We start from the raw sequence: 23,271 nt of genomic DNA on the forward strand, positions 1-23,271 counted from the left end.
AAACTGGTTTAATTCCAGTGGCAGGATTTGAATTTTCACTTCGTCTGTATAGAAAATATGTCTTTCACGCTCACAGAAGAATTGTGTGACTGAGCGGCTGGCATCTTAGAAGTCCTTTCTCTGCCAAAGTCGCTCTTCAGTTCTTGATGCGCAGCCTTTGAAACCACCTTCGATTTCAGCCGCTGCATCCAGCCAGAGGTCTGAAAGTAAAAGTAAAAAAAAAAAAAAATAGGCATTTTGATTGCTCATAGCCTATCTCATTTCCTCCATAGCACCGATGACCGAAGCTTTTATCGTTTAATTGATCCCTGGCATGACGTGCTCAGAGGCAGGTAGAGAAAACAGGGAGTTGGCGGGGAAGGAGGACCATTACGCAGGTTAGCATGACATCACCACGGGCTGGCTATAAAGCGGTGAGGACTAATACACAGAGTTAGAGGAGCACTTGAGGAGCTTTGGAGTAAAGGACGGACTGAAGCCTCTTATGTTTAACAGCTGATTGGCTACTGCTACCGTCCCTCTTTCTGAACTTCAGCGCTGAGGAATCCCTTAAAGAGTACAAGACTTGTCAAAATGAACTTGTCGTACTTGGTAGCGTGTGGACTTTTGGTCACCCTGCTTTCAGTAAGGATGAGCGCAAAACCTTTATCTCAGGCGCAGCAGAAGGTAAGAAAAAGTCCCTTATATTCTTATTACTGAGAACTAAAACAGTTTATTTGCTCCGCACTATTAATCGCTGGGAGCTTAGGGCTGCTTCAGGAGTGAACAGCTGTTCTGTGCAGGCGCTCAGGACTGTTGTTTTACGCATCATATTTCATAATTTCAGGCATGCTTTGCAATTCAGCAGGGCATTTTCCCCCACACCCTGAATCTAGAACATCCCAGTAAATGTGATTTCTGTGACTTCATTTTATGAAAAGGCAGCACGTTTTATATTCTGTCTAACTGTCTAACCCTTACAGACATCATTACTGCTGTATTTTGCTCTTCAGCATTTGTCAGTTTTATCATTTAAGCGCCCAGAAAAGTCTTTGACAAGCGCTTCGTAGAGGAAAGAAACCCAGACCTTTAAGCGTAAAGTATAATGACTTTTAAACATTATAAGAAACTATTGTACATGATTATGATATTCAGCTTCAGTTTGGAATGATTTTTTTCTAACTGTTTGTCAAAATTGAACTATAAATACGAAACGTTTTGTGCGTAAAATCCCCATTACGCATAGAAATCGGCGAGACTTCAGATGTGATTATTTAAAATAAAAGTTGTAGTTATTAGCTTGGATGGTCAGAATTTACGATGGCTTCAAGTTAATGCCACAGCCAGCGTCCAGACAAGAGGAGAGGGCTACAGGCACCTGACTCTTCGGCAGGCAATGAAGTGTAGGAGCTGAACGGTCACATAGTAAAAATGAAAGTCCAGAACCCCCACGGGATATTAACTACATTAAGAATGTCCTCTGAGGTTTGAATTGAATAACTGAAGCATCTTGTAGATAGATTCGGATGGCGGTTTTAGGCTAGGCAGGACCACTATCTATCTCAGTTTATCCTATAGCGCCGTGCGTAAAAACTGGCAAAAATCATAAATTTTTTCCCTCGTGGTCCATGCACATGGTGTTTTAAAGTGCCTCACATACGCACCAATTTGAAGTTTCCCCTCATTTTGTCATGTCATATAGACAGCTGCTCTGCGCAATGAAGCACCAAGCATGTATTTTCAAAGTATATCTCTTCGCACAACCTATTTGCCTAAGGCAGAAATCGTTCATTTATTTTGTCAATCTGTATTCCAGTCTCTTAGGAGTTTGCTGGGCGAGGAGCTGGCGGAGTTTCTGGAGTCGGAGGAGAGGGAGAGACGGCTAGACGCTGTGCGCTCTCGGATACGGTTACTGCGAGATATACGCGTAGACACCCGCGCCAGAGGGATGTGGGCTCGTCTCCTTAACGACCAACCCGCGCCCAGGAGACACAAATCGGGAAACAAGAAAGGAGGGTCCACGTCGCGGAGTGGCTGCTTCGGACACAAGATGGACAGGATAGGAACCATCAGCGGCATGGGTTGCTAGGGATGGAGCACGCAGTGCTGTGATGGTGAGTTTTCTTCCACGTCAAGGTCCTACACTTAGTTTCACTGTAAGCTCACGTGCTGACATACAAAGGAGGACTAAAAGGAAGAAAGAGGGTGTAAAAAAGGAAGGATGCATGCATGGTGGGAAGGAGAGAGAGACAGGAAAGTAATAAATAGGTGTTTATTGGTGGCATTGGGAGAAGGAGTGGATAAGAAAGAAAGAAGGAAAGGGTGATGAGGAAAAAGAGGGCATTACTTTTTACATTTTCTTTTTTATCAGTTACCAGCTAAGGACTCCAGGTGACAGGAGGAAGGTTTGAATTTCGTCAAAGGTCCCCCAAAGGGAAGGAGGAAAGGAAGGAAAGATGGGTGGAAGGAAGACAGAGGAAGCAAGCAAGACAGACAAAATGAACAAGAAAAATATCTTCAAGTCATATTTTTATTTTTTCTTGTTGTTTGTAAGCTATGCGTCCACAGTTAGGCCAGTTTAGAATAAAGTCTGAGCAGCAGCAACATTCAGTGTAGCTGAGGAGTGATGACCATGCATGGTTGTATTTCTTTGGGTAATGAATACTCAGTCGGGGTCATAGGTCAACTTGATTTTGAAAAATCACATTAAGCACTTCTCACTCTGTCACTGTATGTCATTAACCTCAGCTGCCTGCCCGACTCTTCACTGTAAGAAAAGTTGACACTTGTGCTATCATCAAACGCCAGCCTATAACCCGGCAGCATTCCCTCCTCAGACAGGAACCTCCTTATGACAGCAGGAAAGCTGACTTAAACTGATGTAAACTAATGTATGGGAAACAATCCAGTTGATATTGAGATTCATGCGCATCACTGGGAATGATCCCATCTGCTACATGTAGAAAACAGGCAGCATATATCAAGTTTATGAAAGAAGCGAGAGAAGAGGGAGAGATGGAAGAGGGGAGAGGGGATGCAGACACACACACATTATAAACACACGGCACCCTGCAGTGGCCAGGGTCTTTCTGGGAAACCCGTTCTCTTTGCCCAAGTGATTTTAACAAAAACAACAAAGAAGCTGCGGCGGTGAATGAAGTAATGAGGAAGCTAGGTGACGCACAATTAGTCCTGAGGCTTGAGGCCTCTTTTTGTGGTTGTGGCAAACTGTGAAATCCTGATGGGGGAGTGTGACTTTGTGACTAACTTGAGTTAGTATGTGTGTGCGTGGGGGGGTGTTTTTGATCAGCTGACACTCGTCTTTCCTCCCATGGGCTACAGAGCTTTCTTTGAGGTGAACCAGTTAAGTGAAGAGTCAGGGGAACACTTAATGTAAGCATAGAACCCAAAAGTAAATGTGGAGATTCACAGAATAATGAGAGGCTAGAGGGCTACACTGATGAATACATGATCCATACAAACTGCTAAATGACTGAATAAATTAAATTGTGTGAATTGATTGTGAATGCTCAGTCTAACCTCACTTCTCCTGTTTCCTATCTTTCTCTAGATCTCTGGACGATGGGTTGGATAACAAAGATTCAGTTTGTTCTCACCTGAGGGAGGAAAAAAAAGAAAAACTCACCAAGTGACAGATTTTCGGTACGAAAGTCAACACGACCAGCATAAACAAAGACTGAGACGACAATGCTACAAAACCCTCTTATGAATATATACATAATAAATATGCAGGTATATATACATATATACATATGTGTATACCATACAAATGGTCGACAGATGCATACTACAGGATGGCGGACAATGGTGTAAAAACTACAAACCGCAAAGCTGTATATTGTTGCTGCTGCTGCTGCTGTACATTCATGTACTTCATCTTCCCCCCTGCATAAATGTATTTATGTTTAAAAAAACTATTTATATGTTTATAAAAAGAGATATTTATAAATATGAGTTTTATTTATGTAACATTTTGAAAATGGATGCAAACTGCAGGTCAATTCTGTTTGTAACTTTTTTCTTTTGTCTCAAATAGTTGTAAATGTTTTCAAAAATGATAAAAAGAACATTCCATGTGCACTTACATGAATTTTCTCGGGGTTTTATGTTTCAACAGTGTCTGTAAATTCTAATTACTAGGCATTTTCTGCAGTGTGATCTTGGGTATGTTAGTTTGTTAGAAGCTAAGAAAATAGTTGCTGCCCTTTTCAACAACCATTAATTTCTGTGCAGATTTTGAAAAAGCTGTACTAAGCAGCAAGTGTAACAAAAGTTTCCACACAAATAAACCTGCACCACAGAGTTGGAGATGTAATAATAGTATCATAACCTCATTAGGTGCCAATTTGGGGCCTATTGATGCAGAGCAACTGTCTAAGCTTAACATAAGGTACCATACAGTTAAAGTTTTAAGCCAAGTTGCAAATGAATTTCTTGCACTGTTAAATGCGGATAAACATACAAACAAAAATTTAAATGTGATGTTATACTGCTACATTTTACATTCACACTGATATCTATAGTGATTTAGAGTGAGAGCAATGGTTTAGATCCCAAATCATCAACCATGTTGATCACTAATTTTAGGGAACTCCGTGGACCAAAGCTCTGTGTGCATGGTGTCTCTGTAATCCAGAGTTTTGGGTGGATTTAAGGTTAGAGATTAAGAGATTCTTACAGGGTTTTTTTTTTTTTTTTTTGCAGTAACTCTTAGAACCTGGGAGAAAATCAAGCCTTTACTTCCACAGCTTAAACTTTTATTATGGTACCAATAATACCTCTCTTTATTTATATGGCACACATAAAAGCAGGTTTTCCAGAGTGAAAAGCATAAAAAGAAAACAGTTAAAATATACAAAACAAAAGACATAAATATTTGAAATATTCAAAGAAATAAACAGGCAGCCCAGAACATAAAATGGAAAAATATAAAGGCAAGTCCATAAAAGTGTGTTTATGAGGAGAACATGATAATGATTAGCTTGCTGAAGTTTCAGAGAGAGGTTTTTACACCGTTTCGTGGTAAAATCACCTAGAAGGGAATAGAGAGCCAGAGAGGCCACAGTGAAACTGTAGCCAAACCTTGGTGTTGACGGTGTTTTACAGAGTTGTTGTATATCGCTCTTCATGACAAGTGTAAGTTACAGCAGTCATCTGTAGTCAGGGTTACAAGGTCCACACACTACAGTTAACATGCCTATGGTAAATTCACATGCCCCAGTGGTTTAGAGAAACAGTTACAAAGAAACGAACTTAAACATATTTGCAGAATGCAAAAAGTGTTAAACCATGTAGTTTAACATTGATCACTAATATACTCCAACACTAGAGGGCAGCATAGAGGTAAGGGAAACGAAGAAGTGGAAAGCACCTGTTGCACACACACACAATAGACCCTAATCATTACTAATACATGAACAATATTACATTCGTAATGACTGAGAATCTTAATTGATATTTTTTTTCAAGATCTACTGGAAGTTACCCCTCCTCCAAATGGTGAATGGTACTGAGATTTTATACATGAAAATGTTATTTATTATGCATTAAATATCTCTTTCTTGGGTGGCATGCTGTTACAGTGGTGAGACGGGGTTTTATGTTTGAACCCACCACCCAGCCTGGACCCATTTTTGTGTAGTTTGTATGTTCACCCCACGTTGCCTGGGTTTTCTCTGGGTTCTCCAGCTTCCTCCCACAGTCCAAACACATGCAGGTTAGGTTAACTGTTGACTCTGAATTGGCTGTAGGTGTGAATGTGAGCATGTACGACTGTCTGCCTCAATGTGTTGACCTTATGATAGTGTAGCGACCTGTCCAGGGTGTACTCTGCTCCTTGCCCAGTATCAGCTGGGATAGGCTCCTGCTCCCTGTGACCCTGAATAGGATGAGTGTTTACAGAAAATGGATGTATGGATGGATATTTCTTCCTTGTCAGGGAGTCACAAACTAGTAGCAAACCATTTTTACTGAAGGTCAGAGGCTCAAATAACCACAAACATGAGCACACATACAAACACGTAATGAGGTAGCCTATTAGTTGAAAAGAACAAAAAATAATACTGTACTTGTTCTGTACAAACCAGTCACAAATGCGACACTTGAGGGTGGCCTAAGTGGTACATTTACACTGAAAAAACACAACACAACACAACACACACACATTCACACCTCATGTACTTTCGTTAGTTTCCAAATTGCTGGAACAGTGGTCACAAAAACCTGAGAAAGGAAGCAGTGTGGAAAACATGATAACACCTGTCAAATTCAGATAAAAGGCTACAATGAACAGAATAGCTTCCCCGTATAAAATCAACACCACTGTGCCAAGCTCAGTGCTCCATGTTGTGAACTTTGTGAAACTGATGTTTGTGGCTGAACCTCTATTCATTAAAGCTGCATCAAAGAAAAGTGTAAATAACCTTTGTGCTAGAGCACAAATCCCTGGGCCTGTTAAATAATCTATAAAGTCTAACAATAATTTAAGGTTGTATAACAGTCAGAATATTAGTATTAGTAGAATATTTCATAGGATTAATTTTCTCCCTATGGCTCAAACACATCCCACCTCATAATATTCCCATATTGTAAGATGACAGTTCAAATAACAAACACTAGGATGAAACTGAATGTTTCAGCCACTGAAACCGTGATGGGACTACTAAGCAGAGGTTGTTGTTTTTTGACAAAACATAAGCCCTTTCTTGCAAATTTTGAGCATTTTTAGCTACATTTATAATTTCATCATCACAAATTGCATTTTAAACAAACTTTAAGTCTGATTATATCTATGCTACTGCCTTAAACCAACACTGCAGATTACTCTGAACCATGTTTTACATAAACATTTGATGTTGTGATTTTTGCTGTCTGAACTAGTAGAGTTTATGAAGATATCCATTTTCTTCATAACTCAAAGAACTACATATATCTCTCCTTGAAAAGAAGACAAAGGAAGGAAAGACAATAAAAGTGCTCTAAAGAAAATGGGTATCCTCATTGCTGACTTTGGGATGTTGGTGTATTACACATTTGCACTGTCAATAATTCAAAGAGCTACTGCAGCCAATAACTCATAACAGCAGACCAGAGTTTTTAGTATTTAATTCCATTAGCAATGATGCAAACACTGACAAAAGTATTGACATTTTGAGAAACATTACCAAAGATTTACCACTGTGCGCTTTTACCAACAATTTACAGTCAAACTTAAATCTTACTCTGGCTCCGTTTTGGCTGCTTGCCCAAAAATAAATGTGCATTTCCCCATGATAAAGGAAATCCCCTTTAACCTGAAATGCCACAATACATCTGTTTCCCTCTGTGCACTATTTCCCCTCTGTCTGTTCAATTCACCCAATTTAATCCATCCCTGAAAATCAGCAACAAGTAACAAGTGCAGGATAGCTTTGTTCATTCTGTAAATACAGCATAGTTCATTGAAAAGACAGCGAGAGGAGGGTACTTCAAAGCATGAAGGTGACAGAGTCTGATACCACATGCATGTGTTGAACAGCCGGGTGGAATAGCTGTTTTACTTTGAAAAAAATGTGACATAATGTTCTAAAAATAACTGTTGGCAGCATCAATTAAAGACCAAACCCAAAAATATTTGAAAATTTAGTGTCACATTATGAACAAGACTGTAAAATAAGCCAACTATATAGCTGTGGGGATACTGTCACTGTAGAGTTAGTGTTACAGAGATGGCAGATATTAAGGGGAGACTGATATGATAGTGATGGTGCAACAAAGCTCCCCAGCTGAACACAAACCAGAGGATGTTGCAGTTCATGGTTGTAACTTAATCCAAGGCCCCCGGGGAGCCTGTATTTTATTATTTATACACAGAGATACACAGATAAAAAGGCCGAAAAGGACAGAGAGCTACAAGGTATACTGGCACTGCCAGTACTTTAAGGTTTTAGACATAGAAGCTTGTGATGGTATTCACCACAGTCAGGATCAGTGATCTTTGATTTTCTGTAGACAATCCACCAAACATGCAATCTACTTTGAAAAGGCAATGGTCCAGGCGATTCGTCCTCCCCAAAAAAATATATGTAAAAAGTAAATAATTCAAATGTTTTTTCAGTAAAAATAAAGAGAGTTAATGACTGCAGGTAATAAAACAAAGAAGTTAAATTACTAAGCACTAATAAAATGATGTGTGTACTGTTATTTCTCAGTGGCACTCCAGTACTAAAAGAGACATTAAGCTGGTTGGGAAATGAAAGGTTGGAAAGGTTTACTCTCCCGACTGCGCAATGAAATAAGTGAGGAATAGAAAATGCAATGCTGCCTCTGTGTGGTGTTGTGGGTTAATTACTCAAATGTGCTGTTGGTGTCCCCTGGGAAACTTGGATGAAATGCTGTACACCTCGTATACACATACCTACAAGCACTGTTTGAAAGGGAGAATAAGATCAAGAGTGTAAGTGTTATTAGTGTAATAAGATCAAGAGCTCTTGAACAGCTACTATATGAATCATTCTGAGAGATGTTTTGTCATTTGCTGTTTTTTACATAGTGAACATTCAATCTCAACATGTAAGCCAACGTGCTCCAGACGAGGAGTCCTTAAAGGTCCAGAGTATAGGATTTAAGGGGATATGTTTACAAAAAAAGAATATAATATAATAACAATGTATTCTTTACTGTATGAGCACCTGAAAATAAGAATTATTGTGTTTTTGTTACCTCACAATGAGCTGCTTATATCAATATTATAAGCTTATAAGGGAGCAGGTCCTCGTTTATGGACATCACCATGTTTATTGCCATGCTTCTACAGTAGCCCTGAACAGACAAATCCTAACGCTTGCATTTCGCATTGGCCAACATGCAAAATAATCATTTGCAATTAACAGGAAAACACTGATTTGTAATTTGAAACTGCTTTATTCAATGTTTCTACCAGTTTTTATCACCTGGTCCGTTTCTTGTGGAGAGAAGGAGACATCTGCAGATAATTTCGGCTCACAGTAAAAACCTCCTGAGCAATGAACCCTGAGGGAATTCTAACCAGGAGAAGTTTTGGTTGGTTGCAATCAGAAATCCACCAGATCCCCTTCCTACACACTCACAAACAATGCATCATATTTTCAATAGTGAAAGAAGTATTCAGATCCTTTACTGAAGTAAAAATATTAATACCACCCTGTAAAAATACTGTGTTGCAAGAGAAAGCCCAACAGTGAAAATGTTACTTAGGTAAAAGTAAGTATAATCAGGAAAATGTACTTAAAGTATCAAAAGTAAAGTTATGCAATTCAGACAAATAAAAAAACACCCCCAAACCTCAAAATTATAATAAATATAAAAACAAAAAATATAAGGAACACCCCACAACTCAAATCATTAAAAAAAGAAAAATCATCCATACACTCAATATAGATATAGATATATATTTTTTAAGATAATAACTTAATGCTTATAATTGGCAATTCATTTTCCGTGAATCAACTGATTGATCAAACAGCCAATCATTTCAGCTGTACTTGTCTAAACTCTTTAATGATATAATGAATAACGAAACATCAAATTGTATGAGCTCCTTTTATGTTTCTTAATACAAAAAATCTTATATTGTGAAGTAACTAAAGCTTTCAGATAATGTAGTTTAATAAAAGTGACATGAAAAGAAAATACTCAAGAGTACAAGCACTTTAAATTCCTACTAAGTGCAGTACTTGACATTACAGTTACTACAGTTAAATTCCGCCACAACATATTTTATGATACGTTAAATCGTGATCCGCAAATCAACTGATATGGAAAAAAATGTAGTACAATAAAGAGTTAATTACCTACTTGAGTACATTAACTTGTTTTATTGATCCGTACCATACCATACAGTTGGTAGCGCATGGTAAGAGGACCACATGTGGTTCATCGGTGATGGCAACTGGCAAAGCACGTGGGTCACATAAACAGCTGCATGGGACATATTGTGCTTAGTGGCCATATGGCAAATCCATGCGTAGCATTTCTAAAACTGTCTACGATTTATAGATTATATATTATTCCACAGAATCTCGACAGTACAAACTTAAACTGTGATTATTTGTCTATATCATGTGTAAATTTTAGGTACTAAAAATATATCATTCTCTGTGGGGTTCATACAGTCTATAGTGTAGTTTCACATCATTTGTCCATGTAAGCGATGCGCGGGCACGAGGCATATGTTCCAACTTGTGATTGGTGGAAACAGTGAAGTGGGCGGGTTGGCGTGAGCGCGCAGAGCAGGAGAGTAACGAGCGCGGCTTCGACTTATCTGTCTTTTCTGTCCAATGTCCCATCGAGTAGGCAGAGGCACGTGTATGTGATAGCTATTTCGTTACTTGTTTCAAACGTCCAGTTCCTCGTGTTTCTTTGAAACACACGACAGCACCATGGTGAAATTAGCAAAGGTAAGACCAAACGGCGTCCATTTTAGTGCTAAAAGTGTGTGCGTTTGTGATAGAAAGCTGTGTTTACGCATGAGGCCTTTACGAAGAAGTTGCTGCATTTGTGTAAAAAACGGAACTGACACCGGGAGGAAAATGTCTGCTCATTTCTCGCTGCTAATGCTTTCTGTTTATTCATTACACTATTGCAATAACAGTCTATGTGGTCGAAAAAGCATGGGGAAAACGAAAACGTAATGTTTCTTCTTGTCGGCCATGTTTGTGCCTTGCTGGTGGTTTTTTGGCCTGCTAACGCTTACCGACTGCTCAAGATGGCATTCATGCGCGTTCTCGATTTTAAGCATGGAGTGTATAGAAAACGGATTAAATGGCAGGTTACACACGTTTAGCCAGCATTACATACGCTGTTGTTCTAATACTAATTACGCAAATTATTGTAAGACGTGAAATTTACGTAGGCTACCACGCTAGATAACGTGTGACGTTAGTTAATTGTTAGCATTAGCACGGCTGAATGCAGAGCCGGATATTATTTATTTCGAGTTGATTGCATAACAATTGTGGTACTCAATATTAAACTTAACGTTCAAACTAGCATTATCGGGTTTTCATCAAATTTGTTTCCGGTAATCTTGCAACCGTTTGCTTAGCATGCGTTTAAAAGAAAAGCCTGTCTGTAGACGGCAAAGTTAGCCAACATGCTAACAGCCCGACCTCCTGAGCTCCACGTGGGTTGTGCGCCAGCTCTGATTGACGCACGAGGTGAAAACGCACAATTGAAGAACTAGATAACCGCCCGGATTGACGGTTTTTATTTAACGTGGCTCACGTTTAGCCCATGCAAATAACTGTTACAGTGATTAAATCATCGATTTTTGAGGTGATAAGTGATTTTAATGTAAACTTCTAAGTATCTCATGTTGTAAACCCCAATGTTAGCAAGCATGCCCGGAATAATTTAACCCTGGGGTTTATTCAGTAGCTTAAACGTTTGCTGTGACTAGAGTTAAGTTATGTTGACTTGAATTTTATCCTATATTTTACAGGCAGCAAACAAACAAGCAACTCAGAAGAAGAAAGCCCCTCCACCCCCAAAAGAAGTGGAGGAGGAATCTAGCGAGGAGGACAGCAGTGATGAGGAGGAAGAGGTACAGTCTGTCTGATTTTTTTTTTTTACATTTTACTGTATATTTCTGACATTTAATAAAAGATATTTATAAAGGAATAGTGTTGGCCTGTTGATTTCAAGTGGTTTTTTTTGTTGTTTTTTTAATCAGACTCTTCCACCCAAAGTGGTAAAGAAAGCTACACCAGCAAAAGCCACCCCAGTTGTCAAAAATGGAGCTGCTGCCAAAAAAGCAGACAGTGAGGATGAAGATGACGACGATTCTGGTAAGCAGTTAAATTCGACTCACCTAAATTAAATGAATGTAAGGGGTAATCTACAAATTGAATTAGAGCACTTTTATTGCACAGTTTTCTTTTGAAGCTGTCACCTGAATCACCTGAAATGGCATTGCATTAATGAATGGACTTGTGCTTACGATTGTTGTTTCAGTTTGTAGACACTAAGATAAAACTTGCACCCGTTCGGATGAGCCATCTAAATGTGTGAAAATAGAGATGCGCTGATCCCGACTTGACAGGGATTAGACATTGGTCAGGCATTATGGATGCACAGGGAGTGAAATTCCTTTGATGAATTATTTTTTTTAACATTGTAATACAATCACAAATTCTTAACTTGTATGAAAAATTTTGTTGCACGAATGTCTCAACTTATAATTTAGAATGGTGTGTAGCTGCAACCTCATTTAACAATCAGTTAACATTAAGAAAATCTTAATTTTACAGATATTTTAACTTGAAAAGGAGAAGAGTAATGGTATTGTGTCAGTACACAGTATTGGTCAGCACCCCGAGTTTCATAAATTCCAGTGAGTGAGGGTTTTTAAGGCATGTTGACACATTCACACTCACTACATGTGGAAATTTAATCTACCTACAGAGGAAGAGTCTGAAGAGGAGGCCCCCCCACCAAAAAAAACCGCTGCAAAGGCTAAACCCACACCAGCCAAGGCAGCTCCTGCAAAGGCAGAGGAGTCAGATGATGATGACGATGATGATGATGATGACGGTATGACCAACAGCTGATATTTTTTTGTGTGAAAATTTCTATTTCATTTATTTTTTTTGTAATGGCTTGAAAGAAAGCATTTGTGCCTTATCAGAGCAGCAGTTGGTTAAAGAATTACATTTCCAGATTACATTCTACCTTTACGTTTTAAGAAAATTACCACACCCTCCATTTCTTGGCATGCATGTGGTTGTTCAGTACTCATGTGTGTAATGTACGGAGGAAAAGTGAATGCAGTGCTATGTCTTCGGTACCGGTGTGTATTTTATCGTCTGCCGGTTCTATCCTCAATCGCTGTCACATTCATGCTTTTCATGGCTTTTCAGGCAATCCAAAGATGGTTTCCCTCTGCAGATTTTTTAATGGTGAACTATTGTTGATTTACCTGTTTTTGCTGAAATAATTCTCATTCTCATGCGTGTTGTCTAGATGAGTCAGAAGAAGAGGCCCCGCCACCCAAGAAAGCAGCTAAGCCTGCTGCCAAGCCCCCAGTGAAGGCGAAACCTGCAAAGGAGTCTTCTGATGATGATGATGATGATGACGATGATGAATCAGAAGATGAGACTCCACCTCCCAAGAAGGCTACTCCAGCTAAACCAGCTGCTAAACCAGCCGCCAAAAAAGCCGCCAAAGAGGAGTCTGACGACGACGATGATGATGATGACGACGACGATGAAGATGGTGAGCAAACCTTTGATTACTGTTCTCATTTTCAGAATATCTTCTGTATTGGTGATACCAAGTCAGTGTGCAGTTGCTTTACGAGTGAGCCTCAAGAAAGAGTATATGATGATCAACAAGGGACTTAATACTGAGTTTGTATGATGTCACCTTTTTTATTGATCTGATGCAGGCTAATGGCAGATAGTCAGAGGTTTCACTTTGATCACAATGACTCTGATATAACTTGAAAATAATGATTGTGTCTCTCCAGACTCTGAGGAGGAGATGGACACCACTCCTGCCCCAGCAAAGGCTAAGAAAGCAGGCATGGTCAAGGCAAAGGAAGAGTCTGAGGAGGACGATGATGACGAGGACGACGATGAGGATGATGACGACGATGAGGAGGAAGAGGGTGAGTTTTGGCAATGGGAAAAATCAACTGTGGTTCAGCTGCCAAAACTTGGCTTATCAACCTAATAGAAACATCACTCTTCACAGCATCTGTTTAATGTCACAATAAGTTTTTATTGAAATTGTAAAGCCTTAAGTATAGTTACACACCATCTACCCATTCCAGATTTTCTTCCTCTGTTTTGGCATGTGAATTAAAGATTTTGTAATGCTCCTGTCTCTATAGAAGCCCCAGTGACCCCTGCAAAGAGAAAAGCAGAGAGCAAGAAAGACACACCTCCTGCCAAGAAGGCAAAGTCAGAAGGCGAAGGTAGGAATACTACACTGACCCATCAATCAGATTTAAACATTTTATGATGATCAACAAGGGACTTAATACTGATGTGTGATGTCACCTATACTATTCTGAATCTGTCTGCCATAATTACTACATTTTTTTTAATGCACAAAAAAATGAAACTTAATGGAAATTTACTTTCTGTTTTACCAGGATTCTGTCTATTTGTGGGAAACTTGAACTCCAATAAAGACTTTGAAGAAATCAAAGAAGCTCTGAGGAAATTCTTCTCCAAGAACAGTCTTGAGGTCGCTGATGTCAGGTTGGGTGGATCAAAGTAAGTAAACAGTTAAAATAAATCTTAGCCTATGAATCATACTTAGTGGTGATTATAATTAAATGTAAATTGTGTTCTTTGACTTTTGTTAGACACAATGCAAAGTTACCATGAATCCCCTCGAAACAGGGAAATTGTTCTGTATCTGCAACCTAAAACATTGTTTTTGGAACATGGCTGTAACAGTTCCTGAGACTATTTTTGTCCTGAAGCAGAAATGTCTTAACTGTTCTTGCATGACTTGCCCCAACAGGAAATTTGGTTATGTGGATTTTGCATCTGAGGAGGACATGCAGAAGGCACTGGAGCTCAACGGCAAGAAGGTCATGGGTCAGGAGTTGAAGTTGGACAAGGCCCGAAGCAAAGACAGCTCACAGGAGGGCAAGAAAGGTGAAAAAAACACTTATTAGGATGCCTGTATATGTCTGGAATTTTTTTTTAAAAACAAATAATTCTACCAAATTCTTTTGAGAAAATTACCACACCCTCCATTTCTTGGCATGCATGTGGTTGTTCAGTACTCGTGTGTGTAATGTAAGGAGGAAAAGTAAATGCAGTGCTATGTCTTCGGTACCGGTGTGTTCTCCCGTCCGCCGGTTCTATCCTCAATCGCTGTCACATTCCAGCCTTCTGTGAATTTTCTCAAAATGAATCACAATGCTCCTACCTTTTTGCCAAGCTTAATTATTCTTATGTGTTTCTTTTGCCTTTTAAAATATTTTCAATACTGAAAGAAGTTAGTCCCAACATTGACAGTTGACATTTGTCTCACAGAGAGAGATGCAAGGACACTGTTTGTAAAGAACCTCCCCTTCTCTGCGACTGCTGATGACTTGAAAGAAATCTTTGAAGATGCAGTTGACATAAGGTTACCTCCAGGCCAGAACGGTTCAAACAGAGGGTAAGAACAAGCCAGCATTTAATACAGAAGTTATTGTCAGCTTATTTTCTTAGTCCATTTAATGTCATTAGGGAGAATATAAAAGGAATACAAGAAAGGTCTGTGTGAGTCCTACAAGCTAACCTTGGATGAGATTCCCTATCGGTATAGAAAACTGACGTAGCTTTAGGATGTAGTTGAAGGAAAACTGTTTTCCATCAGTTATTGTCTCAGTTTTATAAGGTATCACCATTTTTTAGCATAAATGTTGCTGATACTCAAACCTGTCACTCGTATAAAGTTGACCAGCATTTTGGTTTGCAAAATACTAGTCTTCTTCGAGAAAAGTAATTTCTATTTTTCCTTTGACAGCATTGCCTATATCGAGTTCAAATCTGAGGGGGAAGCAGAGAAGATGCTGGAGGAGGCGCAGGGAGCTGACGTACAGGGAAGGTCCATCATGGTTGACTATGTTGGTGATAAGAGCCACAAAGGGGCCATGTCAGCAGGTAAACTCCTTGGACATTTTTATAAAGCTGGGATTAATATTTGAACGGTGTGAGCTTTCAGTTAAGTTATTATGCAATAGTCATTTAGTCTGTTCATCTCACCGGTCTCCTTCCTTCCTATTGTTTCTGTAACATCAGGAGCAGCCTGCAAAACACTGGTGGTGAATAATCTCGCCTTCAGTGCAACAGAGGATGCCCTACAATCCACGTTTGAGAAGGCAGTTTCCATTAGGATTCCACAGAGAGATGGCAGACCTAAAGGGTAAGTGTCTTCAACAATACTGTGTTGATGGGTACCAAAGAGGATTTTATGCCATCATTTTTCATCCTTAAAATTCCACAAATAAATACCAAATTACTCTACCTTCTCATGAGCTCCTCTTAATCTTATCTATGGTTATGCATGGATTCGCACGAGAAGCAGAGCCAACGTACAGTTAGAACAGGCTCACCCTACTCTCATATGGGTGTTGCCTATGTCTACTGTGCAACAAGTGGAAATGTCTAATTAAGCAATCATCTGACAAAATGGTCAGCAAGATTTGCACTGCCATGTTTTTAAGGGCAGAAAAAAACATTGTAACAAATGTTCTGATTGACAACAGTTGATGTTCTACTTACTGATCCATGGTCAGTGTTAACCTTTCCCTAATGCTATGCTCCTTTCCTTAGTTTTGCTTTTGTAGAGTTTGAGAGCACAGAGGATGCCAAGGAAGCTTTAGAAAACCTCAACAACACAGACATCGAAGGCCGGTCAATCAGACTTGAATACAGCCAAAATAGCGGCAGAGACGGGGGCAGGGGGAACTCTGGTAAGTCTAATAACTTGACCAAAGTGAAAAAAGTCTTTGGATCCGACACTGACTTAGAGATGCAGGGGCAGCTGGGAAACCCAGTATGTCATCATGGCTGGATGTGATGAAAACTTGACCGACTGAAACTCTGTGACGATATAAAAGATAGTCAAGTACTGATCTGGTCAGTGCAGAGCCTTTAGGTTGATGCACTATTTATTTGTCAGATGATGATAATGTGATATCATTTAAACGATCAATAAGAACAATTTTAGTGATGGTCTCTTTTCTGTCAGGCCCAACAAAAACCCTCTTCGTGAAAGGTCTCTCTGAGGAGACAACGGACCAGACATTAAAGGACGCATTTGAGGGAGCTGCAGCAGCAAGGATAGTGACGGACAGAGAAACGGGGTCATCAAAAGGGTAAGTTTTTATGGGGTTTAAATATTCCCTGTGGTTCTTAGCTCTTCTTGTGAAACTGCTCTGTCCAGAAGTGACGGTGTCCAGATTTACATGAGAAGTATAGTGAACTCATGTCTGATGTGAAACAATCAAAACAACAACATAGGTGATTAGAACTTCAAAGTACTGTGAAATGCACTCATAACACCGTAGGTTAAGTACAAAATTAGTTTCCAGATTGTTCTGATGAAACAGTCACTGTGTAATGGTAAAATTTTAGCTATGTTGGTAGGAATTCCTATTTTGATAACTAAAATCAGTTATCTTGTTACCTTTTGTAAAATAACTTGGCCCTTTCCTGACACCCTCCTTCGCAGCTTTGGCTTTGTTGACTTCAACAACGAGGATGACTGCAAGGCAGCAAAGGAGGCCATGGAGGACGGCGAGATCGATGGCAGCAAGGTGACCCTGGACTACGCTAAGCCCAAGGGTGAAGGCGGCTTCCGCGGAGGTCGAGGCGGCGGAGGATTTGGCGGGGGTGGATTTGGCGGCCGAGGTGGCGGCAGAGGAGGTCGTGGTGGCTTCGGCGGCGGCTTCGGCGGTCGGGGTGGTGGCGGCAGAGGAAGGGGAGGCCAACGTGGAGGTGGTCGAGGACGTGGTGGCTTTGGAGGTAAAGAAAATCAAATTGCTGCTGATATTTAGTCGTTGAAATGTGGGGATCATAGCATTAGATTTTCTTTTTGCTTAGATTGGATCACACTTGAAGGCGCTGGCCAGCACTCTAAGTTGCCTTTGTTCTCATTTCAGGTGGAAGAGGCGGCGGCGGTGGATTTGGCAAACCCCAGGGGAAGAAAATCAAGTTTGATGACTAAATCCTTTAGTCTATTTTACTCTTTGAATGGACTCTGGTTTCATCAGTTTTCAGAGCTTTTGGACATTCCAGAAAGCGTCATTGATATATATTTAACTGTTAATGGGCATTTTAGCCCTTTATTTAGACCCCTAAACCGTTCCCCACCCTAATGTGCCAGAATGGAACTTTTGACCTTCTCAGCTCAAGTGCTTTGTGTGAGTACTGAATGTCCCGAATGCAAACCTGCACCTCTCGCCCTCATTAGCTAACTTGCTTTTCCGAAGGAGTACAATGGAACGGGTCTGGCAAACAAGTTTGCTGTGAAAAAAAATGTTTGTCTTTGTCAGATACATTGTGTAAATTTAAACAGTTTGTATGATTTTCATTTTACCTTTTGTAAAAAAAAAAAAAAATACACCTGTTATCCACGTTTGTTTTTATTTTGTTCATTTAGTTTGCTTTAGGTGCCATGTTTTACTGTAATGTGCAAAGCATATTTTGATAGATTTGAGTCGGTGCTTGAGAGATGGCTGTTAAAAAAAGGTGAAGATGTTCTGTCTTGTTTGGTGGGGCACAGTCAGTGTCTGAGTCACAGAGGATGAAATGCCTCTTGTCTATGTAACATAAAATATTTGTAGTGCATTGACTAATTTTTCCCCATCCGAGAATCTTAAGATTTTCATGTGATTAAATAAAACCTTGTAGGTGGTGATTTTTAAATGTTTGTTCTCCTTGCACTCATGTCAATCTAAAGCATTGAGTAAGTATTAGCATTGACTTCATAAATTAATTGTAAAAGGAGGATGCTACGCTACGCAAACAGTTCAGTAAGATGATAAAATATATCTTTACACACCCACATATGTAAATCAGCCATATTATTTCACAACACTGTGTGGGTGATCAGAGCCTTTATACGTCTTTTCAGCTAGAAATTATTGGGTCTGCTAGAAACATGACAACTGAAACAGTCTTTAGCCTTTGTGATTCGTTAGATGCTGTATTACCACGTTTACATGCACAAAGTCATTGGTTTTTGCCCTTATTTTAAAATGGAAAAATATGACCAACAAAAATGAATATTCCACTAATATTTCTGTTTACATGCAGCTCTGCACGATCAGAGTAGTGTGTTCTGATGTGTCATTGAGAAATGAAATGGCTGGAGCAGCTTGTCATTGTGCTTCTCTGCATCTAGATAGGGATTTTTTTAAACTGGGTGGCAGACTTGTTTGACAGTGCGAACACTCCTTCATTACTTCAACCACCTTATTGAAAAGGTCAGCATCTTGATATGCATTTTTAAAAGCCTTTTGATTCCAAAGTCTTTCATAATGTTTGAAAGTAAGTGTGTTTTTTCTTCAGACCAGAATTGTTCTTTGCTTTTCTTTTGGGCATACATCTCTACATAAATTTGCAAAGATAAGGCTAGTTGGTTAGTGTACAAGGTCTCAATATATACATGCACAAATAATGCTATTAAAACCTGAATGACACTGGTATATCCCATGTCATCATCGTAAAATACTACATTAATAATGTGGCCTAATTCTGATCATCTAAACACAATATGCTGTTTACAAGACCTGTACCAAATTCAGAATATTGTCATATTAACAATGTACCCAGTGTCATCTGGAAAATCTGATGAATGACAAGCCTATTTTTCCCCACAAGGTGGCAGTGTCAGGTCAGCTTTTTAGTGGAGTGACTCCTCAGTCAATGGAGCTGTGCGTGCTGAATGCTTGCTGAGTGATGCAACATTACATCGACTGACATTGATTATTGGAATTTTGCCTATTCAAATCCCACAGTTAGCAGCAAAACTTATTAAAGGCAGTTGTCTCTGTCTAAACCTAAAGTTGTGGCACTAAAATCATCAAGCATATAAGGGGCTCTCAATCTCTCTTAATCTTGCGTTATGTTTGAAAAACACTGGGCAAGTGGGGCAAGAAAAAAAAATCCATGACAATATGTGGGAACCCTAAAGTTAAAAATCAGACTCAGGATCCACTTTATTGGTCAAGTAGGCATACAAAGAATTTAAATACGGTTTTCTTACACAGTGCCAAGATCTAACATAAAAGGAGATACACAAAGATTAAACAGGTAAAACAATATGCAATGTCCACATGTAGGTCAAAGTGTTACATATAAGAATATAAGTCTTAATAATTCTGATTCCTCACTGGAAATAGGACTTAGTGTGACTTTAACAGTGACCCTGAGCTGCTGGACAGGTCTCTCTTGTCAGTGACTCTGGCAGACGGGGGACAGCAGTATGCTGTCATCCCTTGGTCCTAGCTGCTGAACAGGGATCTTTGTTTGCGAAGGTGCCTGAGCGGGAGGCACTGATGATGGCACCACTGAATACCTCCATTTAGAGATTTGTTGCCCCCCGCCTCGAACAGTGACAGAGGTCATGCTGACTTTTTTCTGTGGCGTTATGTCAGCCGTCTAGAATGACCCGTGCTTTCTGAGGAGTTCACCTGTTTTTCAGTTCAGCTCCATTTCAAAATGTTATGTCATTTCTCTCCTGCTTTACTGCTGTTTTCAAGTTTTCTTTGTGTTTTCCCTTATTTAGATTTACAATAGATTAAGCTTTCATATCCACAAACTATATCAAGTTGTTTATGTAATTCAGAGAGAACATGTAAGGAAGATTTTAGATTTCTTATTTAGATTTTTTTCCCCCACAATTTAGAATACACAAAATGAGGACAAAAAAATGCAGTAAACCGTGCAGGGGGAGGCAAAAAAAAAATATTTGGCTTATTTGAAGCCTCCACCCTCAAAAAAAGGTTAAAATTTCAAAATGTTAGAAAAGACACAAATGTGAACACAGATATTGAAATGACAACATTAAAATTATGGGAAACTAATAGCACAATATATACATATGACTGACAGCAATAACAATAATTAAAGTCATTAAAACAGAAGAATGTAAATGTGTAATCTGTAAAATATATATATATATATACATACATATATATATATATATATATATATATATATATATATATATATATATATATATATATATATATATATATATATATATATATATATATATATATATATATATAAGCATGTGTGTAAAAGAAGCTCTATATTTTATTGTTATGCTATGGGGGAGAAATTTAACTGGAAAGTGGTGCTGCAGTTGTACCCTCTGACTTGTAAATATCAAACCACAAACATAAAACATTTAATAGCTTTGACGCTGACTCAGTGGCGCATTGTGAGGAAGAGGGAGGATAGCGAGTGATTCTTTATCTCATTTGTTTCGTGGCTGATCTAAATAGGACCCTCTTTAAATGGAAGTACAGCTGAGAGTCCTCTTCACAATGGATCTTTGTCAATTACATGGTGTCCTATAGCATGGATGTACCAAGAAGTCGCATGGCCCTGGCCTCTTTTCCAGTGTGATGTGGGGAGTCAGAGACTCCACTGTCCTTATCTGCTGAGTGGGCATACAAATACCAATTTATCTTCTTGTATTATACAATAGAGAAGAACATACTGTGTGCCTCGTTTTATCAGTGCCACACAACAATGAATGTTTAAATCTTTATAGCTGAATACCAACAAGCTGATCATTTACGGCATCATAAAGCAGATAGGGAACAAAATGCTGATGTTTGAACAAAAAATATGCTATAAAAGAGATCTTTTATAGCATATTTTTCTGCCATTAGTTGAGTCTCAAGAGACATTACAAGTCTGGATTTTTTTGCAAAATAACACCAATAATATGGAGTCTGAAATTTACAGTGATGTTTGCATATAAGATATTCAAATTTTTTCATAATATTTCCTCCACTAATAACATCTCAGTTATGATCGATGAGATACCAAGTTCTTTTCTTATCTGACTAAGGAGTTTTGGTCAAAATGTGTGGGTTGTTGAATAATGTTGACTTTGAACTGCTGTGTTATATTTTTACTGTTTCTTACAGTAACACTGCTGCGTTTATTCTCAAATGGTCAGTTCAGACAACACATAACACAATATATTTCTACAACTTTAATTTCATTTTTTCTTAAACCAAGTTTAAGACAGACAAGCTCACCTTGCTCCACGCTTCAAGTCATCAGTTTGGCCTCCCTAGTCCTGGTCCCTGATCTCCTCCCAAGCCCACAGAGACTCTTCACCTGAACCTTTATCTGAACTGTGTTGCTCCTCACCTGTTTGACCTTTGACCTTTGGCAGGATCACAGGCAAAGTAAATTCATTACCAACTCCATCTGTGGTGTTTTGTGCTGCAACTGGGTTCCTACTGATACAGTTAACCTGTCGCCAGTCTCTGTTCTAAGGGACTGTTCATTATTTATGAGAAGGGAGGGGGTGGTGCAAAGTAGGAGAAGTGCCCTTTTTTTTAAGTGAGGTTTGAAACTTGAATATTCTCAAAACCCATCCACTAAACTGTACTATTTAATGTAAAATCACACATGGTGATCTGGAATACTATATTCTGATCAACAGTAATGTAATCTACAGTATGCACAATTTATTAGAGATATTTTGTGATGCCTGTGCTGATAGAGAAGCTATAGTCAGCAGCCCTGTATAAGTTAAGGAATGTTTTTTTTTTAATTTTAGCCTAAGCAGCAGCACTCCCTTCTTCAGCCATGCCGACAATGGTGCAGCGGAGGCCTTTGAAGAAAATAAAGAGCTAGTGTGAAAGCCTACAGCCTCTTCCAGCCGACTCCATTGACCACGCTGACATCAAAAGCTTCCTCCAATTAGCGTTAACAAATATGCAGCTCCTGCTGCAGGCACATTGGAAAAGCTGGATGTGGGCTCGCTCACAGTCAAATATCCTCACTAGAGTGGGAAATTTACACTAGATGATGGTAAATTTTTGCCTGTTGTTGATAAGTCAGTTCTTTTTTTCACTCACTTTGGTGGGAAAATTCAGCTATAACAATGGTTTCTTCTTTTGAGTAACTCTACCTGTGGTTTTCCGGTTCCTCGCTACTTGTTGGTTTGCGAGACAGAGGTTTGACAAAGTGGGTGAGACATGAATCATCGTCTTTTTTTTATCAGCTTTATTGTCTCCCACAAACATACAGCAAAACCCGACCATTCAAACCATTAAAAACAGATCCAAATGAACTTACTAAGGAACTGTGTAATTGTTAATTGATTCATGAGTAATAAAACAATTGGCTGTAAGTTTTACAGTATTAATCTCGGTTGGTTTTAGGTGTGGGAATTTAAGAATTTAACTGAAAATTTAAAATCAATCATTGTTTCCAGTTGTTTGCACAGTTTAACTGCAACTTTCATTGTTAACTGACATTGATATTACACAATATCCAAAAAGGATGTCCTTTCTCAAAAAACCCCAAAAACCTCTAGCCACCACAAGGTGCAACCTAGTTTAATTTGAAAGTAGAATTTGGTTCCTTCCCACACAAGACTATACAGCTTGTGCTGCTTTGAAGCATTCACTTTCACTAATACGTTACTTGTCACCCCCTATTCACACCTCCATGTCACCAGTATGTGGACCCCAAACCCCTAAAGCCTCTGCACTGACCAGATCAGAAGAAATTTGAGCGACGAGTTTACAGCTGCTAATAAATA

The 23,271-nt window shown here is 39.1% G+C and overlaps 2 protein-coding genes and 3 non-coding genes across 6 annotated transcripts; all 5 read left to right on the forward strand.

The window, feature by feature from the left end:
- Positions 1-424: 424 nt before the first annotated feature.
- nppc (natriuretic peptide C) lies at positions 425-4,084 on the forward strand. The gene is made up of 3 exons (XM_042483954.2): positions 425-666; positions 1,796-2,093; positions 3,551-4,084. Exons 1-2 carry the CDS (start codon positions 574-576, stop codon positions 2,066-2,068), a joined length of 366 nt encoding a protein of 121 aa, XP_042339888.1. The 5' UTR covers positions 425-573; the 3' UTR covers positions 2,069-2,093; positions 3,551-4,084.
- A 6,173-nt stretch (positions 4,085-10,257) lies between these two features.
- Positions 10,258-18,395, forward strand: nucleolin (nucleolin multifunctional protein). 2 transcript variants are annotated; one of them, XM_042483667.2, is made up of 16 exons: positions 10,258-10,415; positions 11,459-11,560; positions 11,690-11,804; positions 12,421-12,549; positions 12,979-13,230; positions 13,484-13,624; positions 13,850-13,933; positions 14,114-14,237; positions 14,491-14,627; positions 15,012-15,138; positions 15,490-15,626; positions 15,765-15,888; positions 16,299-16,438; positions 16,717-16,843; positions 17,200-17,492; positions 17,630-18,395. In XM_042483667.2, the coding sequence occupies exons 1-16, from the start codon at positions 10,398-10,400 to the stop codon at positions 17,692-17,694; spliced, it is 2,115 nt and encodes a 704-aa protein (XP_042339601.2). In that variant the 5' UTR covers positions 10,258-10,397; the 3' UTR covers positions 17,695-18,395. The 2 variants fall into 2 exon arrangements, with proteins under 2 accessions (XP_042339601.2, XP_087933779.1); XM_088077653.1 differs by having other exon boundaries at positions 12,421-12,545; positions 12,978-13,230.
- On the forward strand, positions 12,715-12,854 carry LOC121941433 (small nucleolar RNA SNORA57). Its single transcript, XR_006105744.2, has one exon. It is a non-coding gene; the product is annotated as a small nucleolar RNA SNORA57 (small nucleolar RNA).
- On the forward strand, positions 14,723-14,860 carry LOC121941447 (small nucleolar RNA SNORA57). Its single transcript, XR_006105757.2, has one exon. It is a non-coding gene; the product is annotated as a small nucleolar RNA SNORA57 (small nucleolar RNA).
- LOC121941444 (small nucleolar RNA SNORA75) lies at positions 15,989-16,122 on the forward strand. Its single transcript, XR_006105755.1, has one exon. It is a non-coding gene; the product is annotated as a small nucleolar RNA SNORA75 (small nucleolar RNA).
- Positions 18,396-23,271: the final 4,876 nt, after the last annotated feature.

This window comes from Plectropomus leopardus, chromosome 5, assembly GCF_026936395.1.
Source record: "Plectropomus leopardus strain MGB_pleo_1.0 chromosome 5, ASM2693639v1, whole genome shotgun sequence".
Classification (NCBI taxonomy): Eukaryota; Metazoa; Chordata; class Actinopteri; order Perciformes; family Serranidae; genus Plectropomus; species Plectropomus leopardus.